This window comes from Lycium barbarum, chromosome 9 (assembly GCF_019175385.1).
Source record: "Lycium barbarum isolate Lr01 chromosome 9, ASM1917538v2, whole genome shotgun sequence".
Classification (NCBI taxonomy): domain Eukaryota; kingdom Viridiplantae; phylum Streptophyta; class Magnoliopsida; order Solanales; family Solanaceae; genus Lycium; species Lycium barbarum.
The window spans coordinates 15,690,463-15,709,813 of record NC_083345.1 but is presented as its reverse complement, the minus strand read 5'-3'; the positions used below and the strand labels follow the sequence as shown (position 1 = coordinate 15,709,813).

At 37.7% G+C, this 19,351-nt stretch overlaps 2 protein-coding genes across 2 annotated transcripts; one reads left to right on the top strand and one right to left on the bottom strand.

The window, feature by feature from the left end:
• The first annotated feature begins 14,143 nt into the window (after positions 1-14,143).
• On the top strand, positions 14,144-16,020 carry LOC132611694 (uncharacterized). Its single transcript, XM_060326080.1, has 2 exons — positions 14,144-15,365; positions 15,926-16,020. Exons 1-2 carry the CDS (start codon positions 14,144-14,146, stop codon positions 16,018-16,020), a joined length of 1,317 nt encoding a protein of 438 aa, XP_060182063.1.
• On the bottom strand, positions 15,819-17,287 carry LOC132610987 (2-hydroxyisoflavanone dehydratase-like). The gene has a single exon (XM_060325387.1). The coding sequence runs from the start codon at positions 17,013-17,015 to the stop codon at positions 16,035-16,037; it is 981 nt and encodes a 326-aa protein (XP_060181370.1). The 5' UTR covers positions 17,016-17,287; the 3' UTR covers positions 15,819-16,034.
• Positions 17,288-19,351: the final 2,064 nt, after the last annotated feature.

Here is a 19,351-nt window from a genome sequence, read left to right as displayed (position 1 = left end):
CTCAAACACAGAAGCATTTGCGGCCGAATTTCCAAGACGATCAAACACGGAAGGCCTTTTGTTGGGAGCAATAGACTCATCTTCCACAGTGATGTAGTTGGTACTTGCCATCCTTATGGATATGCGAACTGGCGGAGGTTGTTTGTATCCCAAACGTTCGCGTGATTGTATCATGGTAGCTTCTGATGGAAATTTTCCTAACTTTGACGGCTCATTGGGGTTGTACCCAGCCTTGATGAATAACTTGTAAGCATTTGGATCAAAGCCTTCATTTGTACGTTTTGTAAGGAGTGCCATATTTTTCGGCGGATTCTGAGCCATAAAGTCTCCAAGTAGCTTTGAGGATAAAGTTATCGCGTCAATTCGTCTGATAGGAAGAGTTAGCCCCCCCCCCCCCAGCATATTTCCTTGAGCTTCATATGGTTGACCTTCTTTTTTCTTCAACTTTGGAACATAGCAGAGCACGGGAGTTGTCTTCTTCTTCCGCTTCTGACACGATGTTCCTTTATTCGGACTGAAGTGCGGTACCTCAGCACTAACTTTAGCTTTTCCAATAGTCTCATCAGCTATTTTAGTTGCGATCTTCTCACTCGTGGTCGTTGCGATGTTATCGACTTTTACTTCTCTCATAATATAGTTCTTCAAGTAGAACTTCGCATCGACGAAGTGTGACTCTGCTTCAGTAAATGTCTTATCATTAGTAACTATCTTCTTTTCGACGCTACCTTTGAGATACTTCAAACATTGATAGTCGGAGGATGGGACAACTTTTTTCTCGTGTATCCATAGCCTGCCAAGCAACATGTTCTACGAAGTCTTTGCGTCAATGACATGCATCCATGCACTTGATTGCAAATCTTTGATGGTGATATCTAATTTGATAGCACCTATGGCTCGTTGCCCCCCTTAATTGAATCTTTGTATCATCAAGCGGCTTTCAGAAAGTTCTTCAGTTGTGATGCCAAGTTCCTTCTTTGTGCGAATAGGAAGAATGTTAACTCCAGATCCATCATCTATCAATATTCTGATTATCCTCTTCTCGAGAGCATAACCCACCATGTACAGAGGACGATTGTGTAGTGTTTCACCAAGTAGAAGATCGTCATCCGTGAATGTGATTCTTGTATCACATGCGTGAATCTCTTGGAAAGAAGATTCAACAGGATTTTCAGATGATGATAGAGACAGTGTTGAGAAGCTTTCATCCTTTGCTTCTTCTTTATCAGTATTGAAGCATGATGCCTCATGTTGTCTCGAGCAGTCTTATTGCAGAACCAACTTGGTAGGAATTCCTCTAAAGTCACGGGACATCGTGGTTTCTGGTGGTAGTTTACCTCCACTTTTGCTCTCTTCAGATGCTCAACTGATTTTTGCTTCCGTGGTCTTCTAACCATCCACTTTCTAGTTGGCTGTTTAGATAGTTCTTTTTGTGGACTTGTTTTAAGGCGTCTCCGCCTAGACACCAGAATCCAACCTCCATCATCGGTTACATCAACTTGGGTTTTATCTTCCTCCAATGGTCCTTTCTCATGCTCTTCAAAGCTGCGTATCTGGATCGGATAGAGAGAACCAAAGGTGATAGAGACTTGATTTGAACTCTCCTTCTCATCGTCAACCACAATCTTGTTTTCATTAGCCAACTGCATAACTTTGTCCTTGAAGACAAAGCACTTCTCAAGAGGGTGACCCACAAGTCGATAATACTTACAATAGTTCGGGTCGTTTGTTTTTCCAACTTCATTGGGCTGCTTCATCTCTAGTAACTCAATGAGTTTCCGCTCAAGTAGTTCATCAAAAATTTTAGGGACATCAGAATCCAGGAAGGGGTATTCTCTTTCTTGCATCTCCTTCAAGGTCGACTTTCGGGTTTTGTTGTCTTGGAAGGAAGTTGCTTTCATACTTTGTTTCTTGCTCACCTTCGTAGTAAACTTTACAGGCGAGACATTGACGTTCATGGATTCTTTGTTGTCACTCTTGGGAATGAACTTGCTCCATTTCTTGGGTTCCTGCTTGTTCTTTCCTTTACAAGGGTCGTAGACAGGCATTACTTCACTCCCAGTGGAAGACATGCTCAACTCCATATCATGAGCACGAATAGCTAGTTCTTCAAAAGACGTTGGCTTAATTCCTTGAAAGATGTAGTGAAAGCCCCAATGCATTCCTTGGATACACATCTCTATCACAGAAGCTTCGCTGAGCCTATCTTTGCAGTTTAGACTTGCATTTCTCCATCGATTGATGAAATCGATAACTGGTTCGCTCTTCCTCTGGTGAGTGCTTGTAAGTTCGACCATGCTCACAGTACGTCTTGTGCTGTAAAATAGATTGAGAAACTCCTGTTCTAGTTTCTCCCAACTATCGATAGAATTGAGGGAGCGGACGAACTGCTTGACAAGATAGTCTCCATAAGTCCCAGTGTTGCTACATGTTTCAACAAAATGTGCAACATGTTCCTTTGGATTTCCTTTGCCTTCAAATTGTTGAAATTTGGGAGGTTAATAACCGGCGGGCATCTTGAAGCTATCAATTCTTGTAGTGTACAGCTTTCAGTAAGTAAAAGAAGACTTGGCAGCAACTTCGTACTTATCCTTAATAGTCCCTTCAATGAACTCCTTTTGTCGGTCGAGCAGAATCATCCCTTCAAAAGAAACTGGAATTTCCTTGGTAGACGTTACTTGTTTTGAATGAGGTTCAGTCTCCAATGCTTCTGGACCCTTCCCAGATGCGTGGTTGGATTCTCCTTCCATTAATACATCCATCTTGTCCATTAACTTCTCAATCTGAGCGTCTTGATTTTGCACATGCTTGGCCAAGCCATCAATCACCTTTGTCAAGTTTGCTAGTGTCTCCTCTATTGATGAAGCGTTAGTTACCATTGCTTGCATGATTGTTGGGGATGTTGGAGAATAGCATGGATTATCACAAAAGTTGATCTTTGATTGGCTTACTTCATGTGGTGTGAGGGGAGAGGATCCGTCACTTGAAGTATCATCATCTTCCTTCATAGCAGAGTTCTTGGATCTAGGGAGATCATGTCACGCCCCGAACCTGGGCCTGGACGTAACACGGCACCCGGTGCCTGACTGCATGTGACCGAGCGAACCAACTGGCTGACTGAATCAACATGTGATATCAAAACATAACTAATTTATAAAATAAAACTAACACATGCTGATTAACTAAAAGTCTCACTGAAATATCATAATGCGGAAATACTTAGACAATCTGAACATATCTGAAAGTAGCCAACATGGCTAAACCAAACAACTAAGCGACTGCCAACAAGGCTAACATAATAAATATCTGGTTGTCTGAACTGTGTCTATGAAGCCTCTAAGAGTACTGAATAATAGAGCTGTCTATAAACTGAAATAACTGGATAGCTGACAACGCCCCGAAGGAATTTGGGGCTCACCAGTAGCTGATACGTGCACTCCTAAATAGTTGAGTCGTTAACCTGTATATAGTTGCCTGCATCGCGAGATGCAGGCCCCCAAGTAATACAAAGGGACATCAGTACATTTGAATTGTACTGGTATGTAAAGCAACTGAAGCAATAAAATACTGGAACTGAAACTGAAACTGAACTAAACAGGAAAGCAAGAAGCTGAAGTACTCCCTGTTCTGGATGAAGAATCACCTGTAAAACTGTAATATAACTGTGTCCTAGGGCCCAAATAATGTGCACAAAAACTGTGGCCTCTGGCCCAAGCAATACGTATGCATAAACTGTGGCCTAGGGCCCAAAAACTGGCATACTCCATCTTAATGACTTAACTCTACTCACACTGTAAATCTTAGGACAACCCCCTTTGACAACTCTTAAAGGCTATTCTTCTGTAGTTTGCTCTCTTACGGCTTAGCTGATTTCTTCTTCCACTAATCACTCTACTCTGAACTTAACTTAAGCCCTTGGTTTCTAACACACATTCGGATGTATCCGAACTGTCACCCACTTAAGATGTTCATCTAACTAAGGAAATCAAATCATACTTCTACTAGTTCTGCTGAAATTGCTAATGCATTGTATCTACTCAAAACTTACTTACTATTTTTCTGTTAATCACCTGCTAGCTTCATATTTTCTTATTTTGCTCTGAATAACCTAAGTTATTTCTAACTCTCCCTCGTCATCTGATGCTATTCTATGGTTATATACTATCTTTTCTGAACTATGGATCACACTTAACAAACTGTCATCTATCTTATACGAAAGATTGGAACAACTAAACCCAAACTTTCTATACACTTCAAAATCGTATCAGACTATACACATCAGGGATAAACACTTACTCATATAGCTTAATCGAGAACTATCACATCTTCTTATCTCATAATAATAATTACTTCTTATAGTAACTTACAACCATCGTACTCTCTAACTCTGATCTGACTAACTTAAACAAACTAAAATCATTCCCGAAAATTTAATATCATCTGCTCATGGTTCTTATTTCATACATACCTCTTTTATTAACAGACATAGTTCGTACGAAAATCTCATCTGTGGTGATAACTGGGGATGCCTGTTTGTTCTGACTACCTGTTGAAACATCCAAGCAGTCTTCACTGAGAACTAAAATATCAGGCTTAGCTGTATTACAACCTGACTGGGCTTGATAATTAAGAGGGGCCACCGAAACACATATCAAGGCACAAACGGTACACCCCTTTGGTGTCTCATATAACACCTGTTACACATGAGATTCTGAAAACTTCTGTGGCTCACACGGGTATGTCACTGAGAGGCTGGTGCTCTTAAAATCTATTTCTAGCTAAACTGACCTTTTTGATCATATCTAGACCTCAAGACTAGTGCACTAGCTGCAGATGGAGTGGGTCCTGATGACCTCCGGTAGAAAACTGTCTGCCACCACCTCCTTGAGATCCTTCATGATTTATGTTTCCTGTAGACTTAGCTGCTTTTCTAATTTCTCTAATATCCTCTCCCTATTGTATTCCATTCTCCTTTCTCAAGAACATCATTATCATTCAACCTACCATTCATTCTACTACACCCCTTCTCGGGCAACTTATATTATATTCCACTTTCAATAGCACTTGAAGTCTCATTCGTTACCAGTAAGTACTGCACAATTGTACCCCCTATGGCTAAATATCCTTACTTGGACCTTAAATTATCTGTTCGTCGCCTGCGAATTCGAAACGTATGTAATTTGATTGGAAGAGAAGGTTACTTATTACTCTAAGACATGGCACGATCTAGAGTAGAATGAAATGAGACAATCCTGAATGTCTTGGTGGTCAACTGTTTATATGTGTGGGGCCCTCACACATATAAAAGAGACCCCGCTGGACACGGCTTCATAGACTCCCTAAGACACTTGAACCTAATGCTCTGATACCAAGCTTTGTCACGCCCCAAACCTGGGCCTGGACGTAACACGGCACCCGGTGCCTGACTGCATGTGACCGAGCGAACCAACTGGCTGACTGAATCAACATGTGATATCAAAACATAACTAATTTATAAAATAAAACTAACACATGCTGATTAACTAAAAGTCTCACTGAAATATCATAATGCGGAAATACTTAGACAATCTGAACATATCTGAAAGTAGCCAACATGGCTAAACCAAACAACTAAGCGACTGCCAACAAGGCTAACATAATAAATATCTGGTTGTCTGAACTGTGTCTATGAAGCCTCTAAGAGTACTGAATAATAGAGTTGTCTATAAACTGAAATAACTGGATAGCTGACAACGCCCCGAAGGAATTTGGGGCTCACCAGTAGCTGATACGTGCACTCCTAAATAGCTGAGTCGTTAACCTGTATATCGTTGCCTGCATCGCGAGATGCAGACCCCCAAGCAATACAAAGGGACATCAGTACATTTGAATTGTACGGGTATGTAAAGCAACTGAAGCAATAAAATACTGGAACTGAAACTGAAACTGAACTAAACAGGAAAGCAAGAAGCTGCAGTACTCCCTGGTCTGGATGAAGAATCACCTGTAAAACTGTAATATAACTATGGCCTAGGGCCCAAATAATGTGCACAAAAACTGTGGCCTCTGGCCCAAGCAATACGTATGCATAAACTGTGGCCTAGGGCCCAAAAATACAGATACATGTGTTCAACATTAACAATTTACAAAACTGAGACTGGCTATAGCTGATAGCATGATAACTGTCTCTGATTATGGGACTCTTGCAAATAACTGGTTATACACTGACTGAGACTCATGTGATAATAATGCATAAGTCCATAAAGATTACGTGCTGAGTTCATGATGTTCAAAGTGACAACCATGAACGAATTCTGTAACTGCAACACTAGAAGATAACAGTTCTATATCATATCATGAAACTAGGGCTAACTATATTCTGAGTCAAATTGCTGACAAGTATGAAGAATGAGGCGTAGGGAGAATCATGAACATTCCCTAACGTAGATAGTTAGCCTCACATACCTTAATTCCAGCCTTTGAGCGTAATACAATGTTCGTCACCCCTTTCAACTTTGATCTATATCAATACAAGCCAAAGGGATTCTATATTAGCAATAATATTCATGCTTTGGTTATCTAAGCATTTTATCAAACTCTTAGTGGGCATAAAGCTCCACAATCTCCATTAATGGTGTTTCTTCACCCAATTCCCAGTCTATTACTTCTAGGTGATTCTACAATCTCAATTAGATGTAATTAACATCATTCTCCATCACCCATATCATTATAACAATCTCAAGTCAACAATTCAAAACCCTACTATAGTTCGTGTAATTCTCTTTACTAAACCCATTTACTATTCTCTCAAGAACTCATCAATTCACTATTATGAATGATTAGAGTCTAGAAACATTACCTTTTTGACGTTCAATCCTCTTGAATTCAAGTTCTAGGGCTTCCACGCCCAACAATAATGTTCCACTCACAAATCTATTGATTAGAAGGGTTTACTCAAGTTAGAAAGAGATTGGGGACTTGAATTCAACCTAGAATCATGATAACACTTACCTTGTATGGTTCTTGAGGCTTGGGACTTGTTCTTATTGACTTTAGGGTAATTTTTCGTGAATGAGGTGCTGGGGAAATAAACCCCAAACCTTAGATATAACTAAAAACGCGTAACCCGACTTTTTGACCCGAATCTGACTCGATTCGCGATTGGTCCGCGATGCGGGACCATTGCGCAATGGTCTGCAGCTGAATACTCAGACTTACGCGATCGGCCCGCGATGCGGGGACATCGCACGCGCCCCCACGCGCTTGAAAGAGCTACGGGTGTCGGTTCTGCACAGCGTTCGGTACAATGGACATAACTTCTTGTACAGAGCTTTGTTTGGGCTCCATAATATACCGTTGGAAATATATTTCAAAGGGCTACAACTTTCATGTTTTAGGTTACCTCAAATTCCCAACGTATTGTCACCAAATTGGACTGGAAAACAGACGTATCGAAAATTTAGCCGATTCTATCGAATTTTAAGTGCCTTACTATTAGCCATATTGAGATGATCATATCTCCTCGCTCCGATCTCTGATTGTCTTGGTCCTTATATATTTAGAAAGGTATTTCTACATACTACAACTTTCATTAAGGGTAGTTTCCCGAATTCTCAACTAATCAAGGAGTTATCTCTGCCCGAAGTAGGCCTATCAACCATTTTCGCAAAACGTTCAAATCTTCAGTTTTTCCACTAAAACTCTAATGATATGAGTCTAAACTTAGTTCCAAGATACGGGGTGTTACAGATCAAGTAGAGCTAGAGTCTTCTAAATCTTTTCAGCAATGCTGCTTCCTTCCTCTGATGCATTAGTAGAGGATCTTGCTCCTTTTGGGGATGAAGATCCGAAACCAGGAGTTGTTGCGGATGACACTTGGAGTGTTTGTTGTCCTAACATACTTGCTTTGCTCCTCGTAACTGGTCCAATGCTACCGAAGGTAATGTCGAGGATGCTTTCCACATCAGCAGAGAACTTGGAGTTAGCAACCTTGGAGTTGATCTTCTCTGAAGTCATTTCAATGTTCTTGAGCTTTGATTGTCTAAAAGTTGAGATGAAAGGTAAAGATTGTCCCACTGGGCGTGCCAGAATTTGTAGACAATAAAATTCGCGTCGAGAAAATAACAATCAAGACAGGAAAATATCGCAACAATCGTTGTATTTGATTTCAGAATGTGAGTGTTACAATCTCTATGAATCCTTTGATTCGCCTTTCCAATAATAAATTCAAGGGCTATTGAGCTTGATCTTGAACTTGACGGGTTTGATCTTGACTTGTACTTGAATTCAAGGGCTTTTGAGCTTGATCTTGAACTTGTACTTGGATTCAAGGCTTGAAGCTTGATCTTGATTCTTCTTCTGGATCTCTAGAACTTCTAGAGAAATACTTGAATGCTTTTAGCTTGTAGAGAAATCTGCGGCGTTTTATCCACGAGCTCTTTTTGGCTTCTTGTTAGAATTTCTGTCCCTTTTCTGAATTATGAGACCCTTATTTATAGTTGTAGGATGCAGGAGTTGTGATAAGGATGGGCTTTGTTCGACCAATCAGATTTAAGCTGACATGTCGATATTTGATTGGCCGAAACATGTCACTTGTACACGTGGCGCATCTTCATTGGCTTTTGATTTGACTGGGCATGCTGTATCATTTTGACATGTGGCATGATCCTATTGGATCCTTCGTTTGACTTGGCGTGCCACGTCATTTGACACGTGGCACCAATTTGGGCCTCTTGGATAAGATGATAGCTTGGGCTTGACAAAGAAGGCTCATCATTTATAGCCTAATTAAATGGGCTAGCCAATGCATTTGAACTCCTCTAATTAAATCCATATTTATTGGACCTAAATAATTAACCCAATTATATTAGCCCATAATTCAATTATTTGGACTAATATATTTTGAATTTACTATAATCCGAATTTCTTACGGATTTAAATTCAATAAAATTTCGTTATCTACACAGATATCAGATGATATGATAAAAATGACAATTCAAGGAATCTATAGGTTCGCCTGGTCAACCGTCCCAATTGTCTAAACATGGCCAAGGGTTCGAAATCCCTCTTGCTTTATATTTAATTCAAAAATTTTGTGCCTAGCGAGTCCAAATCATAGATTGCAACGACAACAAACTACATTCTACACACGCAAGTATTTTTATTGTAAGTTTTCTAGGAATTTTTATCTTTCATCTGATAAATACAATTATGATTACTTTGCGGAATTAAATGAATGATAAATTTTAAGTGATTGTTTGGTATCTTATAAAGACAAGAAGTATATGTTTTATTAATATGATTCGAATTGTATTTTATTAAATATGTTGTCGTTATTGTGATTTGCTCATTTCCTTACTTCTATAAATGTTGACACTATACAAATTCGCTTCCACGAGTAGAGACTCGTAAATCTTCCGTTACCATGATAATTTACCCACATGTCTTTGTTAACTAAAGTGAATTTTTCGCTAGCATTCACCCTATTGTACGTTTGATTCAGAAACCAAGATATTGAGGTAACGATGGAATATTGAAAGAAAGGAGACCCGAGAACCAATCGAAGAACTTATACCAAACTATTGCTTTTAGGTGATTAAGTCCGAGTTAGTATTCTCTCTCTTCTCTCTCCTAACTCTTTTACACATAACGGCTCATAATAGTAACTAGATTGGAGAGTGAGCTCACGCTCCACTCTGATGGAGCCGCCAGAAGGCTCAATTCCGACGCGTCCAACAGGGGGAAACGCTCCTCCGACGAGAATAAACCAGAATACTGAAGCAATTCCGGTAAAGCCCTCTTATGCTAATACTATCACTACTCCGACCATGGTTACCACATCAAACATCCCAATTTATCAACATCGAGAGAAGATAAAGGCTACTCAATCCAATCACAATGGAACTCCTCTAACCTTAGATGCTGCCACTACTGCTCGTACGAGGCCAAGTATGGCTAAGATAAGAGTGGAAATTGATTTGTTGAAAACCTTGCCTGAAAGTGTCTGTATTGGTTTAGAACATGAAAATGCTCCACAAACTGGATTCACACAGAAAATTGAATATGAAGGTGTCCCAAAGTATTGCAGACATTGTAAAAAATTGGGGCATTATTTGATGGAGTGTAGAATTCTGGAAAGGAACAATAAGAAAGACTCTGGGAAAATGAACAATAATGGTGAGGGAACCTCTTGAGCTAGAAAAAAAGGATGAGGAAAAGCATGAGGAATAACAAAAAAAGTAATCAAAATAGAGAGATGAATAAACCAAAAATGGATGGGGTTCAAGAGCATATTGAGAAGGACAAGAATGGGCATGATAACAAAGAAAAAAATCATGTGGATAGAAAAAAGGAAGAGTAAAATAATGGAGTTAATACTAAGAGAATCAAACAAGAAGAGGAAGCTCTAAAGGTGCAACAAAATACCAAGAAAGATCAGAACAACAAGAACCACAGTGCTAACAAGAATAAATCAAGAAAGATGCCAAAGAAGAAAAATATTGTTCTCTTCAAAGCATTAGCACCTCCTGCTAATATTAAGAGATACAAAAAAACCAAAGTGAATCTTGATAAGCAGAAGGACCCTGAAACTGAAGAAATAGTTCAGCAGGAAAAGGAGATCAAGCCAAAAGATCCTGATGAATGGAATAAAAAAGAACAGGAACAACCTTTGGAAAGCCAACCTGATATTACTCATGTTAGCAATACTGGAGAAAATACTATTCAAGAAGAAGAACCAGGGTTTCAGATTGCTGAAGAAAAAAAGGAGGGTCAGGAGTTGGAAGAAGGAGAGATGCAATCATCCAGTCTACCTTCAGCAGTTAAGAATATGAAATCTATTGAACTATTTGTGGAATTGGATTGCCCGCTAATCAATCATCTTATAAATGTTTTGGATAGCAATGCTGGAAATTCACAAGATATCAATGAAGCAGAATCCAAGCTCTCTAGTAAGGAAATGATCTCTGTACAGGAAAAAGGTTTTGTTTCTCAAAAATTTGAAAGAGGTAGAACCAACAATAGAGAAAGTGGAAAGCTCAGAGTTGTTTCTGAAGACACCAATGAGTCCAGAATTCTCAACAATGGGAATCAGGACAATCCTCAAAGTCAAGGAAAGTTTATTTCTTCTGACAAAAGAGACAGAAGCAGAAAAAAGAAAGAAAGATGGTAAAAAGGGAACGACAAAGACTCCTACTAACAGAGGCAGAACTCAAATACAAAGTGCACCACCTCCAAATATCCATGATTAGTGCAATTTTTTGGAACATTAGGGGGTAAGGACAAAAAGTCTATACAAAGGTTAAGAACTCTTGTCAACATCAACAAAGTGGCTTTTGTGGCAATCTTAGAGCCTTTTAGTGATATACACAAAATCAATGGTTACAAAAGATATTTGGGTTTTCACCACTGTCAGGCCAATTCTAATGGTCAGATATGGTGTTTCTGGAAAAAAATTGATTATACTGAAGTGTTGATCAATAATGACTAGTAGATAACCTTGAAACTCAAGGATTCTCCTACTAACAAAGGTTCCTATGTGACTTCTATTTATGCAAAATGTACATCATCTCAGAGGGAAAAGCTCTGGGATAGTATTATTGACATGAAAAATCACATTGATGGACCTTGGTGTATGGGGGGAGACTTTAATGTGATAATGGACCCGGATGAAAAACTTAGTGGAAGACCACATAGAACCTATAAAAGCATGGATTTCATTACTTGTGTGGAATCTAGTGGCCTCAATGATATAGGTTTCAATGGTCCTAAATGCACTGGGTGCAACAATTTTCCTCCTAGAAAAAGGATCTGGAAAAGATTGGATAGGATTCTTATTAATGATGACTGGGCTTAGATGTTCAATAACAATTCAGTAAGACACTTATCCAGATCTGGTTCAGACCACATACCACTCCTTCTTAAATTCTATAATGATCAAGGCAACATTATTAAGTACTTTAAGTTCCTTAATTTTTGGACAAAGCAGCCAGATTTTCAGCAACTTGTTCAAAATTCTTGGAATGAAGAAATCAGAGGCAATTCCATGTGGATTCTACAGGGCAAGCTGAAAAGACTGAGTAAAGTACTTAGTCATTGGTCCAGGAACAATATAAGTGATGTTTTTGAGCAAGTCAAGTCCTGGGAAGCTAAGATAGAAATTCTAGAAAATTTGGATATAGAACATAATGATGAGCAAGGTAGGGAAAATCTAAATAGAGGATATGCTGAATATGTGAGGTGGCTCAGTATGTAAGATTCCATCCTAAAGCAAAAGACTAAGCTGCAATGGTTCCAAGGTGGGGAAAAAAATACCAAGTATTTTCACAGTGTCCTCAGAAACAGAAGAAGGAGACTGCAAATTTATAGAATTAAGAATCAGAAGGGTAAGTGGATCCAGAAGGAAAGCAACATCAATAAGGCTGCAGTCAAACATTTCAAAAAGCAGTTCAACCTAAATCACAATGAGGTGGATAACAATACACTGAACCATATTCCACAGATCATCACGGATGAAGACAATGAATTTCTTACAAGTGTTCCACAAGAGGAGGAAATCAAGAAAGTTGTTTTCAGTTTGAGTATCGACAGCTCAGTAGGACCAAATGTCTTCAATGGTATGTTCTTCCAAACTTGTTGGCATATTATTAAATTTGATATTATTGCCTTTGTTCAGGATTTCTTTGCAGGAAAAAAAACTGACAAGATACTTCTCCCATACCTGCTTAGCTTTAATTCCTAAAATTAAGTCCCCTATAATATTTGCTGATCTTAGACATATTAGCCTTAGTAATTGCACTAACAAGATCATTTCTAAAATTATGGCTGGTAGGCTTAATCCTTTGTTGCCTGCTATTAGCTCTGAAAATCAAAGTGGCTTTGTCTCTGGTAGACTTATTACTGATAATGTCATGCTTACACAAGAAATTGTCCATGGTATTTCTAGCAAAAATTTGGGTGGCAATGTGATTTTGAAACTTGATATGGCCAAAGCTTATGATAGGCTATCATGGTCCTTTCTTGCTAAAGTATTAAAAAATTTGGCTTTAATGACATTTGGATTGATCTTGTTTGGAGAAGTATTTCCAATGTTTGGTATTCTGTTATTGTTAATGGTTCTAGACAAGATTTCTTTACCTCTTCTCAAGGATTAAAATAAGGAGATCCTATCTCTCCGTCTCTTTTTATTATTACTACTGAGGTTCTGTCTAGAGCTCTCAATAGTCTTCTGTCTAATCAGAACTTCATACCTTTTTCCATGCACAAATTGGGTCCTCAAATTACCCGCCTTTCTTATGCTGATGATATTGTTATCTTCAGTAGTGGCAAATCCAAGTCCATTAAACTGATAATGAAATGTATTAGAAGGTGTGAGAAGATCTTCGGTCAGATGGTTAATAAGGATAAGAGTTTCTTCCTGACAAGCCCTAAGACCTGTGCTTATAGAATTAACCGAATTAGAGGATGCACTGGTTTCATGGATAAACAATTCCCTTTCAATTACCTAAGTTGTCCTATTTACATAGGACACAAAAAATTGTGCTACTTTGATAGTATGATTGCTAAGATAATGAAAAGACTCAATGGTTGGCAAAGGAATATGCTCTCTTGTGGTGGAAGACATGTACTCATTAAAAGTGTCATTCTTTCATTACCTACATATATTCTGTCTACTATTAACCCTCCTGCAGGTACTATTGAGCTCATTGAGAAGCACATTGCAAATTTCTTCTGGGAAACAAAGGAAGGGATAAACAAATATCATTGGAGTGCATGGAATAAGCTATGCTTTCCAAAAGATGAAGCATGGATTGGCATCAGAGGACTAAAAGACATCTCAGACACTCTGACTATGAAGAGATGGTGGCAGTTTAGAATGAAAAAATCCATTTGGGCTGATTTTCTAAATGCTAAATTTTGCATTAGAAAACATCCAGTGGGGAAGAAATTGATCAAAGGCAATTCACAAGCTTGGAAGTTCTTACTTCAAGCAAGAGATAAAGGGGAAAAGTACATCACTTGGAAGATCAACAAGGGCAACATCAGCTTCTGGTGGGATAACTAGATAGAAGATGGCATTTTAGCTAACCACTATCCAAATTAGATGAACAATAGAAACTCCAAGCTCAAGGTAAAGGATTTCTTGATTGGAAACTCATAGAACCTACAGATGTTGTATAATACCATTCCAGCCCAAGTGGCTTTGCATGTTAGCACCATTCCTTTGGGACACAATGATGATGAGGATTATGCTATATGGTTGAATTTCGGAAATGGTCATTTCACCAACAAAAGTGCATGGCAAGTGGTCAGAGCTCAGAGATCTCAGAACACAAGTTTAGCAAAAGTCTGGCACAACTCCATACCTTTTAAATTTTCTTTCATGTGTTGGAGAATTTACTTTGGCAAACTCCCTTTCCGAGAAGCAATGATCTGGTTGAGTAACAGAGATGACATAGACTGTCCTTGCCATCCAACTCCTCAAAATGAATCAATTCAACATGTCTTTATAGAAGGAGTTGCAACAAATCAATTATGGAATACTATGGGGGATCCTTTGGGAATTTCTCATAACCATATCCCTATTAGAGTTGTTCTACAGAAATGGTGGAGTGTTAAGCCGAAGAATAGGGTGCATAAGCTTCTGTTACATTCTATTCCAGTTATTATTTGCTGGGAAATTTGGAAATCTTGGACTGCTTGCAGTTATGGAGACAGAACTAGTTTCTCTGAGCATCACATGATTAAGCAGTGCATTTGGAACATCAAAGCTGTCATTAATGACTCCTTTCCCAGTATTGAAATTAATGGCAACTGGATTAATATATGTGACAAAATAGAGAGTTTGTGTCTTGTGATTAAGTGCACTACAGTCTATTGGAAATCTCTGGCGAGGGAGATGATTAAATTGAACACTGATGGAAGTTTCATTAGTACAAATGGGAAAGCTGGTATAGGAGGAGTTGTAAGCAATGAACAAGGAGACTTCATTATGGGATTTTCTATTCCAGTTAACAGCTCTAGTAACAATCAAGCTGAAATGGAGGCTGCAAGCTTTGGAAGTAACTGGTGTATTCAAAATGGTTTCACCAATATCCATATTGAGTTGGATTCCTTATTGATAACTGAGATGTTGATCAAGAAGGACACCAAGAATATGAAACTTAAGCATATGGTGAAAGCTACCTCAAACACATTAAGAGGAGCTAATGTCATTTTCACTCACTGTTTCAGAGAAGCAAACCAGATTGCTGATTTTTTGGCAAAAAAGGCTGCAACAAGTGGTGACAGGGCCTTATATCTTTCTTATCAGGATCTCCCTAGAGAAGCAAAGGGCCTTCTTCAACTTGATAAGTGGCAACTTCCTACGTTTAGGAGGAGGTTTGAAAAATGTAATTTTTTTGTTAGCTAAATTCACTTATTGGTCTCTGGGAGGAACATTGAATAGGCTAATTCCTTCCAATGGATTGCATAGTCAATCTATCTTTGGTAGACTAGAGGCAAGGTTTTCCATGTCCCCCTCTAGTTATTGTAAGATCATCTTATCAATATAACATGGTAGGGGTCAAATCAAACCCCCCCCCCCCCCCCCACCTTAGGATCACAACCTAATGGTGATGGCTTATTATAAAAAAAAAATAATAATAATAAAAAAAAAGAGACCCAAGAACAAATTATTTTATAGTGTATATTTTGAAGTGTCTTTATCTTTTAGCAAAATAAAATATAGATGCTACATGAAGGGTTATTTTTGTTATTTAGCAGCTTTAGTCTATGTATTATTAAGTCGTGTTCTTATTTCACATTTTGTTCCGTATAAAATAATACATATATTCAGGCATATATATAACTTATGACAATCATTATTTATGTCAAAAAGGAAAAAGTGAAATCAAACATTGTACGTAATAATGTTATTCTTGCATTGCTTTTACTCTAATTCTGACTTTAGATTTTAAGTTGGCCGATGAAAATGACATCTATCTCATCGTGACAAGCAAGAATCAAGATAAGGTCATTATTGAAGCAACAAGGATGTTATTATAGGAGTGTACGATCTATCACTTCAGTTGGATGAAAGAAGCAAAACGCTTGATCAAATCTCGAGATTTTTCAGTTTCAGGATTGGCCAACTGAAAGCAATGACCTTCATCTTCGACTTCAACAAATTCCAAATCCCCTTTCCATCCACTTTTCTTGATGCCCTCAACGAATTCTATCCCAATTTCTCTTGGAATATACTCATCTTTCTCTGCAAAACACAACAACACCCTAGAGCAGCCTAGCCCAGACAAACAAGGAGCCTTCTCAGCAAGTGGATTAATCATTGGGCTGTGGAGCCCTGCTTCTGATGGCGGGCTAATAATGATCCAGTTCTTGTAGGATATACCTTGTTCAATGTTCTCAAGTGGGACTAACAAATAAGGACAAACAAAAATTGAACCGTTGATGGACACATTTTCATTAACACCACCTTCTCTTCCAGCTCTCACGGCCATATGATAAACTATGTTGCCACCAGCACTATCTCCAATTATAGACAACCTGCTAAAGTCACCGAAAATTTTTAACCACGGATCTTCGTTAGCGCTAGTGAATTTTTCACTAGCGTGTGACGCTACCCATTGAAGTGCGGTCCAACAATCTTCGTAGATTGTTGGCACGTCATGTTCTGGGGCTAGCCTGTACTCTACAGAAATCGCGATTGCGTTAGATTCAGCAACCAAGATGTTGAGGTAACGTTGGTATGCGTTGAAGAAGGCGGATCCCAGAACTAGTGCACCACCATGGTAATATACTAAAATGGGAAGCTTTTGGGTAGAATCAGTGGTGATTTTTGGAAGATAGAGTCTAGCAGAAACATGTGGTGAAATTTTGACATCTTTGGATGACACTCCAGTTTGTGGATCATCAAGTGATGGGGGCACGTAGGCTAAGCCAATTGTGTCATATAAACGTTCACATCGTGAGTCTTTATAGATTCTGTACCAAGAATCTATTTGAGTGACAACCTCATTGTTGTTATCATTGGAATTAGCCATGAAAGTCTATTGAGAATAGAGAATGAGGGTTAGTTACAAGATGGGTATTGTAAGAAAGTTGATTTAGGTATAGAAATATGGAAGACAGTTGATATATATAGTTGGATTGGTTGTCTTATTTCTCGGCACGTGGTGGCCGAAGTAGTCATGAGTATTTTAGCAAATCAATATTTGGTGGAGCATGGATTTAACAATCAAATTATCAAATATTGTGCAATGACCTTTGTCAAGCTTCTACAATCAAGAGGTTGAGTTTGGCAGGAAACAAAAGTGAGAATGAATGGTCGTTCTTCTTGTTTGGTAAAGAAAAAAAAAGTTATGTTTACGGACTGGGTAAAGACTCTCTACTTATTTGGTACTGCATTCGTCCCAATTTAATTAGTTATGCACTTTGATTAGTGGGCACCTAATTTAAAAAAGAAAGAAACATTATGGTCTTAAATCAGTTATACATAATTGTGTGGGCTATTAATATTTCATTAGATCAAATGAGAAATTTAAAATTAATTATTTTTAGATATAGAAAGATTTCATTGTAAGAAAATAAACTAAAAAGAAAAAGTGAACTACATCAAACGAGACAACGAAAATAGAATATTGTATTTTTAATAACTTTAAAAAGTTATTTACTGCTATTTTTTTAGGTTATCAATATTAATTTCCTTATAGAAAAGTAGTAACCGGTAGTTATGACCTCAAACCATATTGTGAATTATTTAATAGCAAATTAGTTTATAGGCAACTGATTACTATAATAGTCAAGGATTGATAACACGAGAAAGAAGGTAACTATATAATTTGCTACATTTAAAGATCCTAAACAGTTTCGTTTACTTTCTAGACGTTGAACTGAGCACTAGGAGGAAATGAAAGCGTTGAAATATATTCTCATTTTTGTAATTTTGGAAGAACCATCAAATTAAAAATTAAATCCTAATGCGTTGGATCATTATTTGAACCCTCAACAACCTTCTAGAAATCATACCTAAAAATGTTAAAGAAAAGAAAAAGGAGAATTCTACGTTGCTCGTGAGTTTGGAATGAATGGTAAGAAAGTATTACCGTTTAAATATATTTGCTGCTAAGCAGGCAGCATACGTGAAAACCATAACTTCTCAAAATTGGTCTGTTAAGGTGGCGTTTTAGCAGTAGGTGAATTTTTTTTCACAATTCTCTTCTACCAAATACAATTAGAGAAATTTTTCTTTTCATTTTTCTTTACACAAAAGCTGAAACTTTTATAGAGATGCTTTAAATTTTTTGCATAGTGCTCAAGACGTGGATGAGTATATAGCCAAGTACCAACACTACTAAAAAATTACTATTTTCCCACTGATTTTTCATTGAAAAATTTTCGGTGACTATTTTTCACTGAATGTCGGTGAAAAACCCAAATAGTAGAGTTTTCATACGAAAAATTAGGAAGTTTTCAAGTGTTTGATGGGAATGAGGTGGAAAAATTATGTTTTATAACACAAATTCCTCACTGAATGTTGATGGAAAAACGTCTTTTTCTAATAGTGCAATTAGCCGCTAGTCAAATGAAGTTACTAGATATAGACTAATTTCATCTTCTTGGCGTCACCTCTTCTGACACCATCCAAAAGACTTGCATTTGCCTCCCGTGTTTTTTTGATAGAGCAGGGTCTTGGAAATACATAATCAAAGCCATCATATAGTGGAACTATGTATAGTCAAAATAATACGTGAATTTATGATCGTCAGATGGCAATTATGTCCCTAATATTTGATCAATGATCCCACAATTGAAAACATATATCATATACTCCTGTCCACATTTGGGTTGGTACTAAGTAGATTATTTGTGGTGAAATTAGAAATTTCACTAAAAGATATTTAATATGTATATATAAAATATAATATTTAATTTATACGTAGAATAAAAAATTTATAATATTTAACTTACATGCGCAATACATTTTTTTTTAAATAGCGGATGTACAGTTGAGCGACCTTTAGTCATTAACTAAAGCAGATGATTGAGAATGATATATTAACAGAAGGAGCAAAGTGGTTTTTAATTATCTTTGATGATTGCAGGCAGCAATGATGCACTACAAACTGGGACTTCCCTTTGAAAAAAACCAACATATCATAATATGGCAAAAGAATGAATACAGATTTGAAGGCACTCATCAAACCCATCAAGTAATGATCTTTAGAGTGAATTTTTTAATACATAAAGAGAAAATGGCCAAATGAGCTCCTTTGATCAAATTCCAATTACATACCAAATTTTTGTGGGGCTCCTATGACTCCCTTGATCATTTTAAAAGTGGAGTAGTTTGCTCCCTAAAACGGTATATTCAAATCTA